Raw genomic sequence first — 27,214 nt, forward strand, 5'->3', positions numbered from 1 at the left:
GTAATAACACTTTCCAGTTTTCATTTCACCAGACATCAGAATATACAGAAAACCTGACAAGTTTTATATAGTTGTTATTGACAGGCTTTGAAGCTGCTCGATACAGTGAAAACTACCGCCCCGAGTGCCTCAAAAGTTTGTAGATTGTCACAACACATATAATTGTTCCTTTTCTTTTGATAGTAGATTAATTTTTTGTATACCCACCCAATGAGCCCATTTGAGATTGATAAATCAGAAACTCTCCTTTCCAGTCCCACCTGTAAATGAAGATTGCTTCTGAAGTTGTAAAAGTTGGGAGGACTGCCAGTGCTTTTCAAAGTTCATATGATTGCAGGCTAAACTGCAGGGCATTACATTTAGGATAGTCCCTATTACTAGCGTGGAGGTAATTTAAATCAAAATACATAATTTATGTCATATATTTATGGGTAGTAAAATAATGATCGTTTTGACATAAATACTAGTATCTATTATAATTAATTCATGAATGAAAATATAGCTATACGGAAATGATTTCAATATAGAAAGTTGTTTGACGAAACGGCAGGATAGAACAAAATTGCGACGAAGATATATTTGCTCAAAATGTCTGACATCTGTAAATATGGTCGTGAATAATTTTCTTAGTAGCATAAATAATGTTTTCAATAATGTTTGGAAATATGATTTTAACTACGGGTTTTGAACGTTGTAATTCACATTTCTTCATATTCTCTTTTTCTATTGCTCATTCTCCTCAATTTTTCTGAACTATTTTGAGACTATTCAACACTTATAAAATTCGAAATTTATTGGATTGCACAGAGAGAAACTTTATCACTACAATGCTTAGAAGACTGTATCATTGAATAGCATATTTATATGCTGTTATAAAATAAAAATTTTTATGTTCAATAACGTATGCATAATAACATGCCATAATATTTCATATTGTGTCCTTTTCGAATTCATTTTTTTGTATATTTATAGTTCAATTTTACTCGCTTCATTAAGACCACATTCTATACATCGTATGATACCCTAGCCCCATGTCACTCTTTGGACAAAGTGCAATTATATGCGCACCAATTGCTTTAGTTCAATAGATACCTTCTTTCAGCGTTGGAATTCAAAATCTCCGGAACCAATTTTAGGATTGGTGCAGGAGATGGGGAGTGATTCTCTTTTCTCATTAAAAACTCAAACCATAGCGTACCAGTTCTACCTAGTAGGCTCCAGCATTGAGGATAACGTTTCGATACCTACGAGAAGACCGCCCATTAAGGATTGAGATTCATTTACATTCGCAGTTTGACAGCCGATTTGAACGACACTGGACAAGAAAAGGGAGAAAGTTCATTAAGACACTTGAGGAAAATTAGGAAAACCCACCTTATTGCCCCATCCTAATTGGCGCCTTTGTTTAAAATTAGTACACGAGCAAGTTTAATGGTGAATATCTTAGGACGCCTTATTTTAATCGCCAAAATACAAGATACTTTTTTTTATAAAGCATTCAATTTCCTACAAAAATTTGTATTACGCATTTTATAATAGTTTCAAAATAATAAAACTTGAATCTTCAATATCATTCAAATGGTGACGTTTACGTAAAAAATATCAGGTACCTTTTGAGGTGTGCATTTTTTCTATTGGACTAAGAAAAAACTGAAAAACTCCGATGTAGAGGATCTTATTTTATATTATGATGCTCTACAGGCCATGTAGGCCTAGGCAAGAATGACAATATTACATAGTTTCATATATTATATATCAAAGTCTTCTATTATATTATACACAATATTTCTCCATTCCTTCCTGTTCACAGATTTTTCTCTCCAATTCTGAACATTATTATTTTTTATGTTTTCCATTACACAGTCATACCATCTTTTCCTTAGTCGCCCCTTCCTCTTTTTCCCTATTGGTCTTCTTTGCAGTACTAATTTTGGCATCTATGTTCTCTATGTAGTCTCTCAACATGTCCCAACCATCTCACTCTCTGTCCTTTAATAAACGAGCTTAATGTAGCTTCTCCATAAAGTTCCTCCAATTTTTTATTAGTTCTTCTCCTCCATCCCTCTTCTAAGTGTACTCCTCAGTAAGTTTCTCTCAATATCTTCCTCTCCCATCTTCCCAACATGGCTTCATCTGTCTTTTGACTGTATTTTGACTTCATCAGGGATCTCATACTTCCGAATTTTTGTATTCCTTTAGTTAGTATGGCTTTCAGTTCTACTTCTTCTACTCCCTTGTCTTCTATTACAATTCCTAGATAAAAAAAGTTGGAAACTCTTTCGAAATTGTACTCTTTGTGAATGGTTCTCCTAAAAGACAAGTAATCTTCTGTTTCTCTATGTGTATATCCCATCATATATTTTGTCTTTTCTTGATTTATTTCTAGTCCAAAATTTCTGGCTTCCTCTTCCAATTGCATTACTGTTTTCTTTAAGTGCTTCTTGGATTTTGCTATCAACGCTACGTAATCTGCGACAGCTAGACATTGGCTTTCGTTATTGAAGATTGTCCCATCGCTTTTTAATTTAGAATTTTGGATAATTACTTCGAAACCATATTAAATAATATAGTGGAGAGCGGGTCACCTTATCGGATTCCTCTATTGACATGAAATGCTTCAGACTTGTACCCTTTCTATATCACTTCATTCTTTGTTTTATCTAAGGTTAGTTTAACTAATCTTATTATTTTTGCCGGTACGCTTAATTTGCTTAGTGCTGCGTACATGTTGTTCCTATCCATTTTGTCATATGCATGCTTAAAATATATAAATAAGGAATATGGTATGGTAGTATGTTGTATTCATAGCAGATGGTTTGTAAATCTTTTAGGGAGAAAATCTGGTCCGTTGTTGACCTACTAGCTCTAAAGCCCTCTTGATATTCCCCTAGTATTTTGCCGGCATTTTCTTCTAGTCTGTTCTTTATTATTTCCGTTAGCACTTTATAACAGGTATCTGACAATGCAATTCCTCCCTAGTTTTCGCAAAGCAGGATCTTCCTTTAGAAATTGAAAACTCATATTTGGCGAGATCTCTTTTTCATTTATTTAATCGTCAAAGTTGAAATAACCAATCCCGCTAAGTTTTTGTTTGAATTCTTGCAATGTATACCAATCAATGGTTGTTTTTATGAGGAAGAGCTACAGAGAACGACAAATCCTGACATTTACGTAGTGGAAAAGGTACTTAAAAAAGAGGTACCAAAGTGTACGTCAAATTGTTCGGTTTAGATACCAAACATGATAGTTGGATAGAAAACACAGATATTATGTAGAAACTAGTTTTTGATACACTGCGTGTTGATATAGTTTTAAAGAAAGGCGTGGTGTAGACCAGGACTATAAATTGAGGTGAACTTTTCATGTGGTTTGTTTGTGAAACGCTTTTTCTTTTTTTTTTAATATGAAGCCACGAGCGTGGGGAAGTTTGGTTTCAAGTAGTCCATACCTTTAGGTTTTTAACCTTCCTTTTTTTCCCTCCATTTTTCGACAGTAATAATGATTCACGTATCTATCATTAACACGGTTACAGAATAACATGCACTAAAATTACTTACTCACACGGTACACTTAATTTTTTTCACTATTCGTTCACCACTTTTATTCGCTTTGAGTCCGCCAAAGCTCCGCTCATTCCGACCGACCTTTTTACATATAAAACTTACATTTCCATTATCGAATATAGAACAAACGCTTACTGTACCTTATCTCAACCATATTTTCGAAAAGCCCTTATCTTATGAGCAGTCCATAGTATGCCATAATTGCTTGATAATTTTGTTTCCATCCTTGGTAAGCTGTACACCCAAGTATGTGAAATCTGTTACTTTTTCCACATTGTCTTCTCCTATTATAACGTTCTGGAGCATTTTCCCTATTCTGGTCATTAAAATAAAGAGTTTGATATGACATGAGTTGATCGTAGAGAAATATATTTTCTACAAATTTTGTAAAATTGTAAAATCGTCATGTGAGTTTTCACATGACGATCGAATAGTGTTATTCATCGAATTGCCATTAATATTCAATTGTTGGAGTAAGAACTATCAGTATTCATCAATATTCTTTCAGTAATCCATAGATTTTGTGATGGTTGGCGATAAACTTATGAATTTTCCATGTTAATATTCACATAACGAGTACATTGATTGTTTCTTGTCTGATTATAATCAACCATTGAACGATAAGAAGGGAGTAGAGAGGCAAACTCGGAAGTGTCGAGGAATTTAACACCAGAAATTTAAAATTTAATTTAGAATTTAATTATTTAGTGAACTCCTTAATATATCAGCAAAACAGTAGTTCTATCTGTCACTCCTCAAAGTAACTTATTTTTATTGTATAATTTACAAAATATATGAAAATAAAATACACATTACATTTGTCCACAACAGTTTTACTTTATAAAAAACTTCAGCTCACGTTCCAAAAATTCCTGAAATTCAAAGCATAAGTTGTCGGTGAATTGTCGGAAGGATTAGAAGCAATAAAAGGGTCTTGAAATTGTTTCAGGATTCTTTTGTGCTAGAGAAAATATTTGACTAATTTTTGAGATGTCAAGACGATGAACAATATTTATATTGAAATATGATTATTAATGGATATGTTATTCCAATTAAATCAATTCATACAATTTGGATTTTATTTCTAATTACTTAATAGCCTATTAATCTCCAAATACGAATTTATAATCATAGCCAATAAATATAAATGGAAAACAGTGATTACAAAGTGGATTATCGCACAGTTCACAAACGATGATTTACAACAAAGTATGAGGGTTACTACTGAAGTTTTGAGATATGGCACTGATGTGAATATGTCAAATTTGACATTGCCATCGTAAATTTTGACGTTTTCAATGGTGAACGTACTAAGAACGTGTTGTAATATGAGTGCTATTTCAGTTATTTACATATATTTTAGACATCTTGGTCAAAAAATGGAATTAAATCGGGAATTATTTTTTATGACTTTCGACGTGGGTTAATCCACTAGCTTCTATCAACTCGTTTCGACTTTTGCTAATAAAGCGTCGTCCTCGACCCACCATGTTTCGCTTGTTTTCCAAATTCAATCGAGGTCGCACTTTGCTACAGGACGAATTTCGTGAAGGTCGTCCAAAATCGACTGTTTTGCCAGAAATTATCAATGCTGTGCCTAAGCTGATATTATAAGATTGTCATGTAGCATGCCGTGATATTGAGGCATACTTTGGCATTAGTTCTACTCGTATACATTCAATATGGCATGAAAATTTCGCTGTCAAAAATATTTGGTCGTGTTGGATACCGTATAATTTGACAACTAAAATTTTTTCAAACATGGCCAACTTCCGGTTCTACCGGAAGTCGACTGTAACTTTGTTATTTAAAATAGAACACTCTGTATATCAATACATTTTTGAAATCTATGTAAAGTTTTAGTATACTTTTGTAGAAAAATGCATACTTTTTGAGTTATTAATTTTTATGTAAAAAAATTTGACCATTGCAGATCAGTATAAAGTATTTTTTTACAAGTATACCCTTGAAAATATGAGAATGGTTTCTATTCGGTTGCTTTTAACAAGATAAGAAGTATTTGAATCTATGCTGAAAAATTTTATACAGGGTGTCTATAAAAAGTGTTCAAAATTCAACTTAAATACATAAATATCAAATTTCTCCATTTTTTTAAATATAACCACCCAGTTTTTTCTATTTTAATGCATTTAGAGGTAAGAAATAAGGCAAATTCATGTATACTTTCCTATACTTAAACCTTACCGTTATCCAAATATTAAATTTTTTCTGTAAATTTTACTATAAATATTTTGCTATATACAGATAGTTTTAACTCGTAGTGGGACATCCTGTATATGCAAAGACGCCCATATTAATTAGCGGAGAATATTAAGTAGATTCCGCATAACATTTTTTTAATTTTCAGTAGATGATTGAGATAATATTGAGAAATAAGAATCTGTGTTTCATGTAAAAATTATTCCTAGTTTTTTTTCCATTACTAAACAAATAGTATAATTTGTAGCAGATTACAAATTTTTGGATTAGGATTTAGAACTAACTTAAAGCTGTTACAGCAAGGTCACTGGTCAATGTCTTTTCATTCATTTGTATATAAATAGTAGAGAGTGTAGTCACCATCCAATTATCACTTTCCAATCAGGCCGATGGGCGACTCTTCCTAGACTAAAGGGTAATAAGTAACTTTTGTATCCTTGTAACATTTTGGAACTGGTAACAGCAACCGTATCAAAAACTGCAATACATCGCAAATTATCTGTGAGTTAGGACATTAGAAAGTTGTGTGCAAGATGGGTGTCATGGTTGTTTTCAGTTGATAAAATTCATTTAGAAATTACACAGCCACAAAGTACAAATTATGCGACTTCTCATAACCATGGATAAAAAATACGAAAATAGGTTCATTAATTCACACTTAGAACAAAATGACAATTATAACAATTCACTGCAATAAAGAGAACCAAAGATAAAACTTTTACCTATAAATAAGGTAATTGCATCGGATTTCAGAATTCACCTGTTATAATTTTCATTGTGTATTTAAGAGAGGAAATCAAGCAAAAATGACTTGGCGTGTCTAAAAACAAAAGTATTTCTTTTTAAGACCATTCACGGGATTGACAATCCGTTATCGCAGTGGCCTGTTAAAGTTTGAATTGTTAATTCATAAATATCGCATCTATTATAATGTCCCCTTTCTATGGTTTTTATTTCTTACTATCAAACTTATTAAAAAAAAAGGTCAGTGGTGAAGGGATGGAGAAGTAGTAAAAATGTATAGATCTAGAAGGAAATTATCTTAGAAAATAAATTTATTTTTTCCAAAAATTCATTACAAACCAATGTTATCGCCCCGTAAACACGAGGTCAATTTTGAATATTCAGTTATCGCAAGATATCTTTAAGGATGTTCCCAAAGTTTGCTGGAAATGGATATAAGTTCTTAATAAATTGGAGACTTTTTCATTGTTTGAAAACTTTTCTGTAACCTATCGGGGGGTATCCGATGTTGAAATATCAAACAACAACCCCTATTGGGCTATATTTCATTTACGGTGCTTAAAAAACAAGAAAAAAGTTTTTGAAATTGGGATAATCCGTTCAATATTTATGGCTCTTTGAAGATTAAATTAGATTACTTGGGTATGGGTTTTGTTTGTTTAACATTAACGCGAGTCTGAACTTAATTGTTTGAGTATTTGTGTTCGATGATCAGGATTATAATGATAGGTATGTTTCCAGTATACAATAGGTGAATAACATGTTATATTTTCAGATATAGTCAAAGGCTTTTGTGAGGTCAATGAAGCATTAGAATACTAGCGTGTTGTTTTCTATGGATTTCACAATCAGTTGTCGTAGAATAAATACTGCATTTATGTAGGATTTTTCTAATCTCAATCCTTACTGCTAATATTCTAGTATTATGAGTTAATTTTGTTGGTGATAATTTTTTTAACGTGTTATTTTCAGTAAATTTACACCATTGTAATTAACCTGATCCTGTATTTTATTTTGTTAAAACGTCTTTTCGTCTTAAAACTTATTGGATTGTTCTAGAAAATGGATATTTTAAAGAAATGTTCTATGAACAGTAAAATTATACTTTTGAAAATCAATATATGATCATTCATAGTACAAGTGTGCAAAATAACCAATTCACAATTGGAATAAGATCAAAAGGAAACAAAATTATTTATAAATCATCAGAATTTACTACTGTCTTTTCACACAACATATCGAAGATTTTTGCAAGTCTAAAAATATATAGAGGAAAATATTCAGCACCATGACCACCAGAAATGTTTTCAGTCATTTATTCAACATTGGGACTCTTGTCAAGCGTAGTACTTCGTGAGAGCATTGATCGAAATTTTATGTAACCTCCTTACTTAATACACAATTAAATACTTCATTCTATACCTTGATCACCATATTCATTTTTATATATAATTCCTAAATTTTTTGCAGAAATTAAATCTGAATCAAGTAACAATCCTTTCTTCATATCGGTATTCGTTTCTTTTCTTTTCATATTGCTAGGAAACTTATCTAAAAGTGAAATCTTTTATAACATGCCAGTAAAACTTTCTGGGAAGTTGTTAACTTGATTTTCCAAAACGAGTGTATATTTCAATATGCGAAGAGATTTCCCGTGAGACGAATGAAAAAAATAATCATTCCATAAAATTGTACAATATCCAGAAATGAAGATGTAGAAAATAGGATAGATAAATAAAGAATGAACCGGAAATATTTTAGAAACTCATAAAGCTAATTTGAAATGCTGAGAGAGGAGCTGAAATTCTTTTCTTTGTTATGGCGCAAGAAAAATTACATCGTTATGTATAAAAAATAAGTGTATACTCACTTTCAATCCCACAGGGGCTTAGTATTTGATTTTTACAACCTCCACGGTAATTTTGTTATTAAAACAAAATTATTACCCAAAAAGAAATATATTTATATGGCGGATAACATTTTCATATATTTCTCTCTTATTTTTACTTCTGTATTTTATATTTTACCTATTTTATTATTATATTACCCATGAAATTTTTAAATGAATAACAATGAAACAAGAAAGCTACAAAAGAAAGATATTGGGTGTTACATATAAATTGTCTTATATCGAGTGAAAATACATTTTTAAATATTAATAACCAAGCGAGAAAGTGGTGAATTGCTAAATTTTGAAAGTGATTATCTTCGATTTTTTATGCACAATCTTAAAAAATCGATTCAGTATTTATATTGAGCTGTTCAAGGATTTATGAAAAAAAAAACAATCTAGGCCATAAGTTACTACGAACATAACTCACAAAATACCTAGAGCGAAGATGTTTTAAATATTATCAACATATTTTATGCTGTAAAGACTGAAGTTAGACATCGATTTTTTCAGTTTTATCATCGCTCTCCTCAGCAAGATTATTCAATAGACATTTTTTGAAACACAAAAGTGTGAGGAAAAGAAAAGTCGTTCGTATTGAAAAAGTAGATGCACTCTTGGTGCCGCTTTGTTTCGATAATATATATCATCTCGAGAATATATATAGAAACGATACTGTCAGATGTAGCTCAGATTATGGGAGATTGGAGAGAAAAATTTGGTAGCAGGATAGAAAAAATTGCATAGAGCTTTGAAGTTAGGGAAGGTATAAATGAATGATTAAGTTGAGTCTAATTGCTATTAATAGTCTTTATAAAGCACTGTTAGGTATGTATCGAATTACTTTAATAATAATAATAAAAATTATATTAGAAAAGTAGAAAGCATACCAAAATGGGTTCAGACCATAAGGATCCACAATAAGTGAAATCCATATAATAGACCAAATAGTTCAAAAAACAACAAAAAACTCAATAGAGAGCTACATATTAGCTTTATAGAATTCAAAAGCGCATTTGACTCAATTAATTGATAGGATATTTAGAAATACCAAAGGAAATTGAAAATATTAATAGAAGTTTTATCACAAAACAACAACAAAAAATAAAAATTAACAAAAGCAAGACAATTAGTGGATAGAACAAAATAAAATTGTGTGAAACATTAATAAAACTATATGTAAGCAACTGTCATACATAAAGAGGAAGAAGAAATATGAAGATAATCTAGAGAAAAATTCTGATAACTACACTCGGACCAAATATTGCAGTATATGGAGACAGAAATTTAAAGCCAAATAAAGGAAGAGAAGAAGAGCCGGGAGGACGAAATATAATAAGGTCACAAACAATGTTAGTTCATCGAAACCGTGCAAGGATCCGTTTGTGCAATATCTTTTGTTTCCATCTATGGATACATGTCAAAACTATCGAATTTGTATGAAATTCAAAAGTTAGAACGTAAATATTTACTTTGTTGGAAGCTAACAAGAACTCGTGTAAAGATTTTCATGAGTAATGAAAATTTCATTATATTTTTGATAGAGAGGAAACGGAAAAGCCGCTCTCGAACTCGTTATCAAGATGCTGCAGTATTCGATTAAAATGTTAAATGGCTCTTCAAAAGATTGAGTGAGACTTGTTATACAAATTCTTTGGTAATAAAGCATAATTGAACGTAATTGAATCTTAGAAAATTTTACTTTTTTCATAGTAATCAATGTGGATTGTTGAGTTCATCTCAATTTTCATTCAACCACTTTGATTTCTCAGAATGTGATAACAGCATCGATAAACCGTCATATACGACGATAAATAGTTATATCAATATAATAACGATATATTACACGATTGTTGAACCCCAGTTAAAATTTTGGTTTGAAATTGTCTAAAATTTAATGCTGAGATAAAATATACGAAATGATGCAAAAAATGAGAAGAAAGGAGAAAAATTGCAAGATGTGAATTGGAAGAGGTGAGGAAATTCAACTACGTAGATGTAGTAATGGTGAAACGATGGATAAAGAGAATAGAAGAGAGAAGATAAAAGCAGCAAATAAAGCACTTGTTGCAAATAAAAAATTATTTGAAAGCATAGAAATGAAACAAAAATGGAAATGTCCAAAAAAAGTCGAATTATGCTGTGGTGACAATGAGTATGGAAAAAAAAGAAGTCAAAATAATGCTGAGGGGAGAAAGAAAAATTATGTGTACTATAATGGAACCGAAAAAAAAAACGAATATAAAATATAAAAAGATAATAAAAAAGTAAGATGGTGGAGACTTATATTCGTATTGAGAGCTGGACCGGAAGCTGAAATTCCACGTTATTTCCTGTGATTAAATTTGACACGGACCTACCAAGGTTTTTACTTAATTTTCCATACACTTATGTTAGCTTCGGCTGGGATGGCCTTCAGTACCTTAAGTGAATTACTTTGTATAATCTCAATGGACTCATAGCATGTGTTCTGAAGCGGATTGCTGAAATTTGAGAAAATGAAAAACTCATAGGGAACCAAATTTAGCAAAAAGTAGCTAAGCAATGACTCTCATTCTATCTTTGATCATCGGTTGAAATGATGCTGGAATTTCCATAACACAAATCCATTCGACACATCGAATGCTTCACGTAGTAGATGTTGTACCCTCTATTGATCATTTGACCCTCTGGATCAAATTCATGGTGAACCAAATCACAGGATTCGAAGACAAAGATTTCACCTTGAACTTTGATCGTGGTATTCATAAACCCACGTTTTGTTACTGGTAGTGATGTGTTTGATAAATGTAGGGTCTTCAGCTACGTTGTGAAGCCCCTCAAAGTTATTTTGCTATAAGATTTAGGTCTTTTGATACGATTCTAACATCAACACGTACTTTACCCAAAACAATAACCAAAATATGTTCAGTCGATCCAAGATACTGAAAACTTTTGCTGTCTTAAAGACTGCAATAGAACGATTTTATAGCACATTTTCGGGGCAGTCATTCAATAGTAAACAGAAACATTCAAGCAATAATATTTTCAACAAACACCTAACACACATACACTAATTTCGATACGGAGTTTTAACTTCTTTTCACATGTACCTAATGCTCCATGGTTTATAAGTAATCACACATTACACACAGACCTCGGTATTCATCAATGAAGTTATTCAGGCATCAGCAATAAGAAACAAAAACCGCAACGAAAACCGTCAAAATCCGCTAATATCCAAGCTTTACACTGATCCAATGGAACAGAGAAGATTGAAAAGACGCTGGCCAGAAGACTTCACAGAGTGAAATACGGAGACCCATCAGTGGATGATGCCCTCCTCAAGTCATTTAGCTATAAACCATATCATTTACTTATTACTCTGTATTATTTGAGGAGATTGTAAATTTGCAATTAAATTAAAAAAAACCATGTACTAGTCCGAATCAAATTTTATATATCAGAAGATCACTGTTTCAATTGGTTAGAATTGAAAGACGAAAGAATACATAAATGTGTGCCTTCAACGTAACCATTTCAGTGGCACTGTTTTAATATATAATTATTCCTCTTTACTTGAAATTTGTTGGTCGCTATTTAGTGCGACAGATATTTAGAGTTAGTGAGACCCTCGATCAAATCCTGCAAATTCGAGATTGATCGATGTTCATAATTACCCTCCATTGTATTGCTTCCATTGTTTAACCGCGTTCTAAGTGTAATTAATTTACGCACGATAACGCTGCCACCACCGATGGTTTATCAGTGGAGTGAAAGATGAAATTTGGGACAAAGGCAACGAAGGTCATAACTCCGTTTAGTTAAATGTGTGTGCCTCGAGATGATCTCAATACCGAGGAGAAAGTAGCAGTCAAATTAACTATAGAAAGTAAATGGAACTAATGAAATTTGTCATGGATCAAAGACGAATCCGATTAACTGTGAAAATCTTACACAATGCAATTGTTTATGTTCTCTCGAATAATTCATTTTCTTAAATGAGTATTGCTGCTAAAAATTATTTGAAAATTTTCTTTATGACCTGAATTTTTCTTTGTAGAAAATATTGAAAATATCTTTTCAAACTAAAGAAAGAAGATTGAATTTCATGAGTTGATATCCTTTTTGATTTTCGCCATATTTTTAATCTGTCAAAATTTTACATAATACGGGTTAATAGAATAGTTGCTACTCATACAGTGCAAATTGTTTTTTTTTGTCGGAGAAAAAAAAAGAGTGTTAAACATTAGTTTTTACGTGGAAAAATAATTGGATATACCGATGTTATTTTCACTTTCAAAAGCAATTTCAGATATGTTATTCTGAAAGTGTTTTTTCTCCGACTTTGCTTGAAAGGTTATGTGAGAAAAATTATCTGAAAGGTGGGTGCTGCGATTGCTTAATTTTCATCAGGAGCTTGCTCGTATTGAAACGAATATTTGGATATATTCTTAATAACTTGTTTCGTCGATACATATATCACAGTTGATAAATCTAGGGTACACTATTAAATACCAGAAACAAAAATACAGTCGAAGAGAAAGCAAGAATTATTTTTTTCGGCCAATAAACTTATGGCCACAGTAATTCTGACCACTAAATCTTTATTGATTATTCAGAAAAACAGAAGACAATAAATGACCAATTCTATGGTGATTTGCTTCAATGCCTGACCAAGATACAATATTTTATTCGAATAGAAACAATCGGTTTTGTCAATTAACTTTTATTCCCACAATGAAAATAATCATTACAACTTAAATAAAGACAAAATAAATATAATTAGAACGAATTATTTGTTTTTTTTTTCACAGGATTCTAGTCCACTGGAAGTGCACTTGGCGCCGACGGGTCGCGAACTCGTCCATGCGCTCCGAGGTCTCCTTCTACAAGCCCACTGGCACACTTTCACCCTTTTGGCTGCTGATCAAGCGACAGCGACGGCGTTGCGACGTCCTGAACTTTGGCAGGCGCTCGATTCGACGCCCCTGCACCCGATGCTCGTCGCCCTACCGACGCCGATAAGGCCTCAAACATTGTTCAGGTTAGTTGGGCTTTTCCTAACGGTTTGTTTGGAAAACGGATGCGATGCGATAAATACTTTTATATGCCAATAAATAATCATAAATACATTTTTCGCATTTTTCGGGGACTTTGTTTTAAGTGTCGTACTTCGTTTTTTATTTTAAATGGATCAATTTAATAAAATTCTAAGATTTTATCAGAATAAAGGCTTTAGTTCATTTTATCTTTATGCAAGTTTTTTTCAGGAAAATTATAACACTCTATACAGTTTCAGCTTAAATCCAAATGAATGTTAATTGTTTCGTAATTTGATTCATACACAATAACAATACAGGAAATAGGATTTCCAGCTCTGCTAAATATCTAATGCCTATATAGCCTTGACATTAATGTGCCCCAAACACGCCCAATTATTTTGAGGTTTGAAGAACATGCTACGCATCATTGCATTCAAGTCAATCTTATTAAGGAAGTATTTTATATAAAGGACAACACGACGGCCAAAATTATCGTTCATGAGCAAAGAGCTTCTCTGATCAAATTAGAAACTAGCTCAAGCAGAAATGCGACCTCATGCCATTAATTATTTTACACCAAAAGGGACAGTTAAGGTGAAGTTGAATTGCTTTGTCTGGCCTCTTCCTTGACGATATCAACTCTGTCTTCCATCAAATGAATCAACACAATAGCTCAGCAGTAAGCGGAACGTTTGTCTAGCAAGCAATATTCCAGTTATCGTATAGTGATCGATAGCGTCGCTGTAACATTGAAGCTTTTTTCATTATGCTTGCTTCTATCCAGCTCTATTTTTCCATGATACTAGCAGCCTGTGAAGCTGTTTGATTCACTCTTTAAAATGTTGGGAATAAGAAATAATTTGCCATTCTTTTGTATAATCCTATACAGATCGTACTTCCAATTATATTTCCAAGGAATCCAATTGAAACAATTGCCAAGTGGGAAGAAAAAATGATCATGAGATTTCGTCTAATCTCCTAATTTTGGCGGAGTGTATGTTTCTACCTATTTCACAACAATTATAATCATGATTATTATTGTAATCAATTCTAGAAACATAGTTTGCGTTAGTCTTCCTATTGAATATTGCATCTTAAGAAACCATCATTGGATAGAAAATTCCTGATATACAAATGTCTGTTTGTCCATACTGTAATGTTTTTCTAATTTATTTATATTATTTCTATTCGCAAGGTTAATTAATTAACACTTTCTTTCACTTTCCTAATTGATTAAAATACTACTACTACGACTACGACTACTACTACTACTACTGCAAACGAAACAATGTTGTTTTAAAAACGGATATAAAAACAAGCTAAGAATAGGAAGTGAAATAACTATTAATGTTCTTCAATAATCATTCAGTAGAATGTAGAAGTTTTGATTTATAAATGGAAATGTAAACCATCATTATAATCATCCCAGAATATGAGAAAATTGTTTGAATTAATTGAAACAAGTGAATAGGCTTATAAATTAATCATTCAACAGTATAATTTGAAAGCTTTCTCATCCAGATTAATCTAGATGAGACATGAAAAATTTATATAATATGAGAGAGGTATTTCAATTTACATTTGGAAACGGGTAAATAGAATTCCATCCCGCATCTATTCATTCCATAGTGACTTATCTATTCCGATTCAAGTTCAGAAAAGTTTTCCTGCGGTTTTCATCAGGATCTTCGAATAAGACATTCATTGAAGTTGGTATAAATTCTCAAAACTCCTTTCTATTTCCATTGAAGACACTCAAAATATTTGGCAATTACAGATTTACCTGATTTTCTAGGAGTAGAGAAGGAAAATACTTCAAAGAAAAACTTGCTTAGGTTTTAAAAGTTTCCTAATTTGTAATTTTGAAAGTAAGTATCAACATACTATAGTGAAAATGAGGGGTCCGAGATGTTTGAAAAACAATTATATCTTAGATTACTAACAGAGGTTTTTAAAAATTGCTAGATATTAATTGTGAACATTTGATTTCTAATTCATATTAATATATAATTACTTGAAGTATTTGGTAAGATTTAACTAAAAATATAGATGATGTTTATAAATTATTGACGATTTGTGCATTCATATTGTCTCAATATTAACAGCATCAGATCACGATAAATTCACGAAAATACATCATAAGGGCCTATATGTATCATGGAAATTGGGCTAAAGTTAAGATGTTTTCAATTCATGATAAGGGACTTCCTATCTCAACGTCTTTCCAATAGCTTCATGTAGTTAAATAAAGATATATGGCTTCAAAAAATTCCAAAATAAAATGTTTGGTATAATTCTCCTAAAATATGAAATAATGCTACAGAGTTATAAAAATACCAATTTAATTTCACCCTTTCTTGAAATTATCTAGTTAATTTTCATATCATATCATTCTTTTCTATTTCTTGTTTTCTTCTCTCTAGATCTCCTTGTTCCTTCGCATACCACCGCTTTATGGGTTTTCCTTTTTTTGTGATCCTACCAGATTTATATCAATCATTTCACATTCTTCTAAATCTTATAGTTCCACTAATTTGTTTTCAATCATTTTCATTGTTTATTTCTTGGTTTGTTATTCTTCACCATACATCTATTTTGCTTTATCCGTTTTATTTAGACGTTTCGTTTACATAATTATTGTCGGTCTGATGATTTTCTGATATAGATGTAACTTAGTTTTTTGGAATATATTCTTGGAGATTAGATCTCATTATTGTTCCTTCCTGTTGGCTTCTTCGAGTCTCTTTCCTCATCGTCATTGTCTCTGATAAGTATTCCAAAGTGTACATAATTGTATCTATCCATCCAAAATATTTACAATTTAATGTCAATTGAAGTATAATTCAATTTTCTCATTAAAGAAATTATTTTATCGGCAGAATTCGAATGATTTCAATCAAGATGTATATTTCTGTTGGTATAGTCTTGTGATGGTAACATGCAGAATTAAATTGCATAAATGTTTTATTATAAATTTGTAAAATAAATATGAAAATTTACTTTTTCATTGTATATGACTCGTTTCTACTACGACATTTCCATTGCACTGTACCGAATATAGATTAGGTTTTGAGAAGCAACTACTCATAGACTTTTCAAACAACGAAAGTATTATAGTAGGACCAAAAACGTCATCTGGGACTCTTTCAAATAGACGATACTCTGAAACAATTTTTTGAAAGAAAAGTACATTTATTTCGATTAGAAAGGATATACGAGGTCTGGCTATTAAATAACAAAACTAGTTTCGAAAAAGGGTTTTATTATAAAAATTATTCTACATTCGAATGCTCCCCTTCAATATACTCCCCCACCGTCACCACACACCTTTCCATACTTTTTTTCTATTGATCAAAGCAGTGCTGGAAGTCTTCTTTGGTCAGGGCTTTAAGAAGCTCTGCCGTTTTTTGCTTTACCGCTTCCATCGACACAAATTGGGTCCCTTGCGAAGCAGATCTTTTTCTAACCTTTCTAAGCTTTCAAAGAAATCTGAAGCCCGTTGACGTTACTGTTCGCAGAGTTGATTAAACTACAAAGACTGAGTTCAGAATAGTTCGAATCCCATTACTAATTCACAAAGGAGCCGTTTCAATGGCAATGAAGACAGCCTAATTTGTAGTTCTATAAACTCATCATAAAAATTTTGAATAACGTGACTTCAATAAAACAGGGTATAACCGAAAAGTAGTGAATAAAACTATAGAGCTGTTCAATAAAGTAGAAACATTATATCAGTTACTGTTTCGAATTCTAGAGATCCTGATTACCATTCACTTCTTTTTGCTATATTCATCAATTGCATACAAATGATATGATTTGATGTACTCAAGTAATTTCAAAATCAAATTTATAGAATTGGAATTGAAATTAACACTCATCACCAGAGATACGGCGCTTAAATGTAAATCATATTACGTAAATTCCGAGCCAATGCTAACTTTGTCACGTTCTTCGCTAGAGACGAAATATTTGATATAAGTGCACGCAAACGTTGGCATATCCTTCCTCTTGAGTGATATATAAACACAATAAGTGAGTTAGCAGAGTAGTTTCCGGCAATGCGTTCATACATCACCAAATTTTGAAAACTAATTATCAAAACTAATATTACAAGGAATGTTTGGGTCGAGAGGTATAGCACACTTGATATGCCAAGGAACAGGGAATTTCTTGTAAAGTTCCAACTTGGTTCTCAAGATATTTGAACTTCAATTCATGTCATCATATTTCACAAGAAAGATCAGTGATTACAGATAAATTTGTCAACCTCTCTTACTTAAACATATAAAAGTTGCAGAAACGCATAATGCTTAATATTTATCAAATTATGTTCAACGCATCAACTCAAATATCTCGTTTAAATTTTTATTGAAATGTTGGGTAAAAAATGCATACAAAGTTCTGATCGTTTTTGCTTTGTTTGTGAACAGTTTAAGTGCTGATCTTCTTTATTTTGGATTTCCTACTTCAACAAAACAAGATAAAAACTGGATTTTACTTGAAAAATCAGCTGTAACTGACAATATATCTCAATAGGAGAATAAGTAAATTAATTAAATAAGGCAGTGAAGTATCCTTTAATAAGGATTTTCTTACACTAACTTAGTAAATTTGAATGACAACGTGGACGATAATTTACAACGGACAGTTCTTATATCCCAATTAAATCTAGTTTGTTCATTGGGTAGGCACTTATTTTAGCACTGTAAATAAAAATTTTGTTATTGGCTTCATCTTTAAACAAAAGCACTTGAAGGTCTCTTTTGATGATAGAATTGGGCAGTTTACAATATTACTTATCTTGAAACCTTATAGAGGAGCAATTTATGTTCAATTTTCAATCGTGAGTTTTTGCAAATTAGCCAGTGCATTTCTCTTAATTCAATTCAGTTGTTTGCCATTTGTAAAGATATACTTTCGCCATGTTAATCCCCCATCTATACCCTTTTTCATTTTCTTGTTTGAACCCAATTTTGTTTATTGGTAATGATGACAATGTGTCTTTGCGTGAATTAAATGTTACCTGAGTTGACTTATTCTAGTTTGAATTTCCACTTGTTCATTCAGATTTCAATTTTATCAGACCTCACTTGTAAATTCTTCGATGTGGTCTGGTTCCCTGTTGGTTGGTAGATGAGAAGATGAATTAGATGAATTATTGTTCATTTGATATTTGACAAAGAAATATCTATCCTACAATAAATATGATTCCAAGAATATGTAAAAACGACATAGAAGTTTATTTTTTAAGTAATCACGAAAATGAATTGTGTTGCGAAGCTTATTAATCAAGTTCAATTAGATCATCTCATTAGAGATTTACAGTTATCAATCAGAATCTCTTGGATCTCGCTTACAATAGTGGAACCTGTTTACACCAGATCTAATATGACTTGTTTAGAAGGATAATAATGTTAATACCAGGACCGTTTTTATTTCAACCTCCGATCGCAGCATGCAGATGCTACGCGGGTAGAAGAAAGCTGACAAGCGCTGTAGGTGACTATGAAACTCTCACACTACACACTCCGCCATTGTTGACATTCTGGCGTCAGTCGGCGTTGTGCTACAGCCACGTAAGCATGTCCGCCATTATTTATGCTCCCGCTAAGTGTGAATTGCGAAGTGTGCTTCGTTTTCTACAAGCTGAACGCCATAGTGCTGCATAAATCCATCGGAGAATGAGTCATGTCTATGGGGAAAACTTCATGAGTGATAGTGTCAAAAGTTTGAAGACGGCCGTAAGGACGCAAATTGTTGAAGAAAACCGCAGATTTCCCATTACTGAAAGGCTATGAAACTTTCTTTGAAAAGAGTATTGAAAAGCTTGTCCACAGATATGACGAGTGTTTACATCTTTTCGGTGATTATGTTGAAAAGTAACCGTTCTTCCAATCTTTGGGTAATAAAATTATTGTTTTATATGAACTTATGTTTTATTTATAGCTCATCAAAAGTTGAAAAAAACGGCCCTCGTATACTGATATCCTAGTACTGTTTGAAACAATGAGACTTGCAGATATAGTGCAGATACAGTGAAAGATCGGGCACGTAAAACTAACTCTGTATTGCTCATTGTTGGATATGTCGCTGTTGAATGGAATCGCGAAGTTATAGAGAAAGAACGGATTAAAAAATAAACGCAATAGAGTTAATCAATACTTTAAATTACGAATTAATTGAGCCGTCGTACTACCTCATCGACTAATTAGAGATGGAAAAGATTGGGAAAAACGAAAAAATCAAAAGTTTAACTAATTTATATTTCCGGTAATGTTCTCCTAAATTAACGACATAATATATCTTTGTGTTACAAAAAAACCATTGTCTTGGTGTGATTACTACTTTAATAAGTGAATTAGATTAATTGTCAAATGTCTGTTATTTTTCTAAATAACAGATTTTTAAGATATAAGAATAGCAGATCACCCAAAAATTCGTAGTTACGTCTGATTGAATGAATAATTAACAATATAGTGGATATTATACAAAAAATTCTTAGCTAGTATTACATTGGCTTTTGCGATATTAATTTCTTATCCAAAACACCTTTAGACTGATGTAAATCAATTAAATTTTGGTGAATTTTGCTCTAAGCAGATCAAATTCTGAGCTAGAACTAACAATCAAGATATTCATATGAAAAACTGCAGTATCAAAACTTAAAGTGGCTTTCTTACAACTTAAACTCGATTCATTCAATCGAACAGCAAGCCCTATTTTTTCTTAAGCTTTTATAATGATTATCAAGTTCGAGTATTCCTGTAAAAACATAGTGCTATGAACGTAGCGTTAGAGACACAATTGAAAAACGAGGTTCACCTCCAATGGACATATATTTCACGGACTAGATGAATAATGGATTTGATCACCCGGAATTCTGGAAATTTGTACGTTATGTTAACTGCTGTTAGAACAATAGCGTAAATACGTATAACCCATATTTTTCTGCGCGACAGCAATAAAATTGAATTATGTAATATTGATGAAAAACCATTTATATTATATTTGCTGTATCTGTTCAAATTGCTTCGGTTGAACATAGATATTTCAAATAGAATGGTGACACTTTCGAGCAAAAAAAGTCCAATTGATTCCAACATCGAAAAATAGGGTTAAGATGAATTGGATACCATTTCAGTATTGACGCGATTCTATTAGGTTATTGATAGTGACTGAAAACGAAGTAACACTTGACTTATGGCTTTCCGGTATCTCATTATGTAGCATATCATCAAGAACGAATAGTTGCCGAGACCATTTCTCATTGAAACTCCAAACAAAATCATATACATTAGTAGTACAAGCCTAATGAGATTATATAATATAAATAAGCTTGAGCATAAACTTGTTTTAGTAATTGCGCTTCCAGTGTGGAAATAAATTCATTTGATCTAATAGCTTGCGGTTTTGGCGGTTTTGAACGTACGGCGTTCATTCCTTGCGCACGCGTAGATTAGAAATATAACGCACGACAACTCACATATGATTGATTGTAAGATTGAGTTCCTGACAAATTTCAAATGATTTCAAATGATTCAATTGTCAAACATATTTGATGTTTTTAATTCTCTTTTATGTTACTTTTTAGAACTTTTTATTATAGCAGGCAATTTATTTACAGTATTTCTTCTAAATATTTTCTAGAATTCATTCATTTGTTATGTTCTAGAACTTTGTAGAATTTTATTTAGGTTTATAAACGATTTGGGTGAACGCAGTTAGAAGAAAAGGCTAAAAATTCTACTTTGAATGTTTTGCGACAAAAGTCCCAAGAAAGGCTTTAAATCTGCTAAGATCAGTTCATAAAATGCGAAACGGAATAAATTCTTAAACCCGAAATGTGTTGGTCGTCTATGTAGAATAAGTTTAAGAAAAATATGTTAAATAAAAATAGAAGACGTCGAATATCTGTAGAATTCAGCCTCGATTAAAATGTCTGAGCCAAAACCAAAAAAAACAAGACCTTAAACTATATTTGAATTCTATGAAATTATTAAGCAATAATAGCAATTTTAGGTCTTCAAACGTAGATGAGCCTCGATTTTTTCTTAATTATTAAGAAAGCAAAAGTACGAGGCAACCAAAAGGTTTGGTGAATTACCAAGTAATTGCTAGCTATCTGCATTTACAAAATCCGTTATATATGAGGCAATGCTTCCAAAGGTCATCCATAAGTATTCTAGTGAATGTAGATAGCGACATTACAACCCTCAAGAGGCTTGGTAGTTGATAGTCGACTACAGTAACAAAAGTCATTTACAGAGTAGAAGGAACTTTCCAGTAAATATGCTCTCAAATTATTGCGGAATGCGGGAAAAGATAATATCAAGTTGATTTCAATTGGCAAGTGATTGTGCATATTTTTTGCATTGTAAAATATTGAGCCTTTAACTAATACCGCAGAAGGGAAGGGCATATCGGAGATGCGACTAAATAAAGGCATAATAGACTGTTGAGGAGGTGGATAAGTTCAGTTCTTTCGAAACTGATATCAGCGCAAAACAGGAGGAACTCAATTTTTTAGATAAGTCCATCAGTTCCAGATAAGTATTTATTTTTGATGTCATTGATTGTACTGCGAAGCCCTGCTAAAACTTCGGACATAAAGAAGAAACTGTGTAACTTAGCATTAGCATCTGGGAGATATGAAAACGAATCATGAGAAGGAATTATAGAATTTGATAAATTTTTGGCCACATTAACAAAGTAATTATCGAGGTTATCAAGTGAAGTAGAGATTAGGATCGATGAAGAAGCCTTATTTCTTAGATCATTCACAGTGAACCATGTTTCTTTAGAAACACTACGAGAATTAGCGAGTCTCCTGTTATAATAAATTTCTTTGGCCGCTTTTATTGTTTTATGATAAATTTTTCTGTGTACTTTCACGTAATTTTTTTAGAAGACACTATCCGAGAATTTCCTTAGGTAGGATAAAGATCGCATGTTAGTGTTTTCATGAATCTAGAAAATTCGAAGTCCACGTCACCAGAGAGCATGTTCCAGTCAGTTGTTTGAAAACTGTGCATTAAGTTTTAAAAAATTTTATCCGAAAATTCACGGCATAATTTATATAGTTATATAGATGAATCATTAGTAAAGAAAATAGGAGTTGCAAATAAAAAGCTGCGAGCAACAAACGAAACCTTGGCCGACAGGTTCTAGGGCTCGGTGGAATCAGAAGCATTATAGGATGTACGAGGAAATCTGCAATCTGTTCAAGAAATATTGTAAACTATAAATCACTAAACAGGCTCCTTCTATTAATATAAAGTTTTGTAACATCACAATTTGAATATATATGAATTAGTGGGTATTTGAACGATATAAAACAAATCGTTAATTTAAAAGTATGTAAATTTAAAAAAAGTTTATTATGTTGCGGGGATCGTGGGGAAAATATTATACATAACTCGCTGGAAAGTGATAAAAACTTTAGCGTGATTCCCGCAATCGGCCTACAGCCTTGTACGTAAACATTTCCACTCGAGAGTTGAATATACTATTTTCGTTCAGCGACTCTAATCCAAGCTTCACTTTATTTACATCAAGATACATTATTGAAATTACAACCCAGTATTTGGTGTCATTTTCTCGCTGTTAACTTCCAAAACAAAGGAAACTTGTTAAACAAGCAATACATATTTATTTATGGATGTAAATTTCAACGTTTACGAGCTTCGATAACATAGCACGATTGTCCGAGAGCATCGTATAGACTTTAACAATATTCGTTGTTGGAATACGAAAACGATTTGATAACTTGTGAGATAATCAATTCTAAGATCAATTACCCTGTATTTCTTGGAAGAGAAAAGAGAATTGAATTTTCTCATAGTCAATTTTATTCAAGGCAATATTGATTTTATTATCATTATATTATTATTATTATTATTATTATTATTATTATTATTATTATTATTATTATTATTATATATTCGTAGACAAAACAAATACGTATATACATAGGCGTTGGGTGTAGGGCACTTGACGTGTAATAAGCCCTTTTTGTACCCCGTTCGATAATTCCTCGTCCCAATCAAACTATAGTTCTGTTGGTACTTAAATTCATAAAAAGAATAGTTAATTGAATAGTTAACATCTAAATTTCAAAAGTTGTTTATAAGCAATTATCACGTTATTTGAGCTTGTTCAGATTTTAATTATTAATTATTTGTACTGTAATGTTTATTTCCCTTAATTTATTTAAACTGTTTCTAACGGTGGGGTGTCTAATAAACTATGTACTATTCAATTTATCGATAATTTGGTTATAAAAATTAAACACATGAATAAAAAGGCCTTCCTAGAAATGGTTTCTTTGATTGATTCTTATTTACGATTTTGATCTTAAGTCATAAAAAAATAATATCAAAAGTTTTCGCTTATTTCCACGGCGCTTCCACCAAAATTTCTATTCTATTTAAATAATCAAATAAAATATATTTTTTCATTTTATATTATAAATGTGATTATTTCAGCTATCATTCCGCCACTATTTGATATTTTATAGCTTTGTGGAGAACCATACTATGTGTTGTCTAAAAAATTGTTAAACTAATAAACAATTAAATAATTATTGAAAAATTATTTCGCCAAATCATTTGAAAGGTGAATTATTTAAACAAACGCAATATGAAAAAATTATTATAAACGATAAAATTGAAACAATTTTTGTTAATCATAATTTTATATCATAACAAACAACAAAAAAATTCTCTAGTGTATATCTCTATTTGTTTAAAATATTCTATAAATTAGGCATAACTAAATATTGATTGAGAAAGGATTATAATGCCTAATTTTGTCGTAATTTATAGAATATTTTAAACAAATAGAGATAAACGCTAATTTTGAGAATTTTTTTGTTGTTTATTATGATATAAAAGGTTTCAAATTCATAGGCCAATTATTTGTACTTTTCATCCTTTTATTTATGTCAACAGGGATTAGAATTTTTTTTAAAATGTTGACAAAGTTTTTTCCAATTTCGTTCGATTGTTTCAAGTGTTCAGAAGATACCAGAATTTTTTAAAAATTTTGAAATAATATTTTATGTTATGGAAAAATTATTTTATCTGATAAACTCTCTTAATCTACAGTGCGCGCATGCATTGGAGTTAGTGTTTTGGGAGCTAGAACTTGTTTATTGGAGATTTCCTCCTCTTTAACGAGCTTTGTTCAAAACTGTCTCTTACGTTTTTAATTTATTTTCTCACTATACAATACACTTAAATAACTTAAATAATTTACTTCTTTTAATTCGTTATGAGTTTATACAAATCATTTATATACCTAAATAAAATTCTGCAATGTTCTAGAACAAAAAGTAACAAAAGAAGTAAATAGACTTTCCTGGAAATTATATAGAAGAAATACATTCAATTAAGTACCAGCTACACTAAAATGTAACTAAAACGAAGCATCATAGGCGCGTCCACCATTTATTGAAATGCAGATACAAGGTACAGCGCGTGATCGCCGAATTTTAAAATTTCATTGCACTTGAACTTATTGGTAACAATAACAATTAAAATTTTTCACCTGCATCAGAATCCTTCATAAATATTTTTCTGAAGGTGATTTAGATTGGAATAAGCTATCGCTCATATTTTTAGGACCTTTATCTCTATTTTTCACGTTTTTGAACTTCTTTACTAGATTAATAACGATGAATGACTATGTTGAAATATTTTTTTAAAGGTTTTTCTATTTTTAATGCGCAGTTTATTGTGATATCTCAAGTAATGGAAGGCCATTCTTATATGTATACCTCAGGATGTCATGGCTTTCTTAGTAGTTAAGCTATAAATCCCACTTTTTCTAGAATATGCAGTATGTGAGATTGCTCTAGTTGTGAAAGATCCACATTTTCTATTTCATATGCAACCAGGTGTAATGCTTTCAAATTCAGCAATTTCTTCTACTGCAAATATTACTAAGATTGCATTATCATATAGCTGAATATATTCAGTTTCAAAATAACTTGCTGGGTATGCCTGTGCTAGTCTTTGCTGTTGAATTTTTATGTGATAAGGTTTTCCAATATCTATTCTTTTTATTGTTCAATTTGATTTTTACGTAATCGAAAAAACCATGGTTATCTACAAAACAGATCATACTCGTAACTGAGCGAAATATAATATTTCAACTTGCTTAATAATCTGCAGGGTTGAGGTGCTTGATCAATAATCTTACCATATACTTGTTGAAGTAGTTGACCATCAAAGTCAAGATGAACTATCGTTTCCTCTAACCGTTTATGGGTAATAAACATCATAAACATTATATTTTCTCCAGGAAACATAATAGTAAAGTGAGTTTATGATTGCTCCTTACAAAAAAGTTTTTTTTTTGTTTTTGATGTATGCAATAATAATTCAATTATATTTAGAAAGTTGGTATTTCACTTGTGTATTACGAGTAATTCAATAATTCAATCAAGTGATTTCTGGATGTGATAATAAACAGGACTTGACAAAAGCTCGGTGTTTTGAAAACATTTTAGAATACTTAGATTCAAGTACAGTGAAATCAGAGAATCTCGGTCCCAGTTAAATTGTTTTTCCTCGGTAGATTTACGAGGGAACTGGAATTTTTGATGTGTTGAGACATTTTAGTTATGTTTTTTTTCCATCTAAAAAAATACTAAACGAATTTTCGTTTCGTGTGATGTTGTACTAAGAAATTGCTATTGGTCTTTTATTTCTTGGATTATAAAATACACTGTGCCTAATTATAAGACTGATGAATCACAAACCCAAACTTTTGTATCACTATTGGATGGTTAAGAGAATTTAAAATGAATGAATAAATATGTAATCTTCAAGTATTAGTTAATTTCCAGATCTCAACTAGTAAACTAGCGGTAGTTTGAGAAGATTCAGCTTTTTCGCAACATTTTTTTCTACATATGATGTAGTCATTTCAAAGTTTTGACATCAACTAAAAATTTTCTTTGATGCTATGAATTCTCACATCAACAAATCTATTCTATGCTAATTAAAAGTACTGTGAGACTACAAAATTGAATAACCGATTGTTGAAAGACATAAAATAATTGAGAAATAATTCTAAAATAATGTGAGAGGACTAAAACGTGACAAAATTTGTTCCGATCATTATATTAACTATCGTAGCAGTTCGTTTGTATCAAAAATATTATACAATAGAACGTTTTTCTCAATTAGGTATTGGATTATAGAATGTCATCAATCTAAATGGGAAATCTCCAAGATCTCCACCATGGTTGAATGTTTTCAGACTAATGTGAACAAAAAACAAATTTAAGAATCTACTTAGAGGTTGGATAATCTTCATAAATCACCTTGCTTATTGATTTCTACACACCATTTAAACACATTTCTTTGTTTACAGGAAACTAGCTGATTTATCGAGGTCTTCCAGAGGCGTCGTTATCCTTCTAAGTGACCGTAGTAGTTGTATTAGAATCCTCGAGGACGCGAAAAGACTTAATATGATGGACGGTCATTTTGTATGGATTTGGATCGATACCGCGGCAGTTATCACTATCAAAAACACCACAACTGTAGACGAAGAAAGAGATGGTAGAGATAAGGACGATCGTCTTAAACGTAGTATAGATAACGATATAAGTGATATGCATATAAGTTATTTGTTAAGAAATGACCAGTTCCTTTTGTTAAATAACCAAAATTATGGCGTAGAAAGTTCTAAATCAACAAGGGATGTTTATCCTCAAAAGCCGCAATATTCAGGGGTGAGTTTAATAATATTAATACTAAGTT

The 27,214-nt window shown here is 31.5% G+C and overlaps 1 protein-coding gene across 2 annotated transcripts in view; it reads left to right on the forward strand.

The window, feature by feature from the left end:
* The window catches only part of LOC130900809 (uncharacterized), a 146,682-nt gene that overhangs the window by 36,484 nt on the left and 82,984 nt on the right, over positions 1 to 27,214 (forward strand). For both annotated transcript variants that reach the window (XM_057811688.1, XM_057811689.1), the window contains exons 3-4: positions 13,215 to 13,444; positions 26,823 to 27,186. In XM_057811688.1, the coding sequence (XP_057667671.1) occupies positions 13,215 to 13,444; positions 26,823 to 27,186 (594 nt within the window). The remainder of the gene's footprint in view (positions 1 to 13,214; positions 13,445 to 26,822; positions 27,187 to 27,214) is intronic.

This window comes from Diorhabda carinulata, chromosome X (assembly GCF_026250575.1).
Source record: "Diorhabda carinulata isolate Delta chromosome X, icDioCari1.1, whole genome shotgun sequence".
NCBI lineage: Eukaryota > Metazoa > Arthropoda > Insecta > Coleoptera > Chrysomelidae > Diorhabda > Diorhabda carinulata.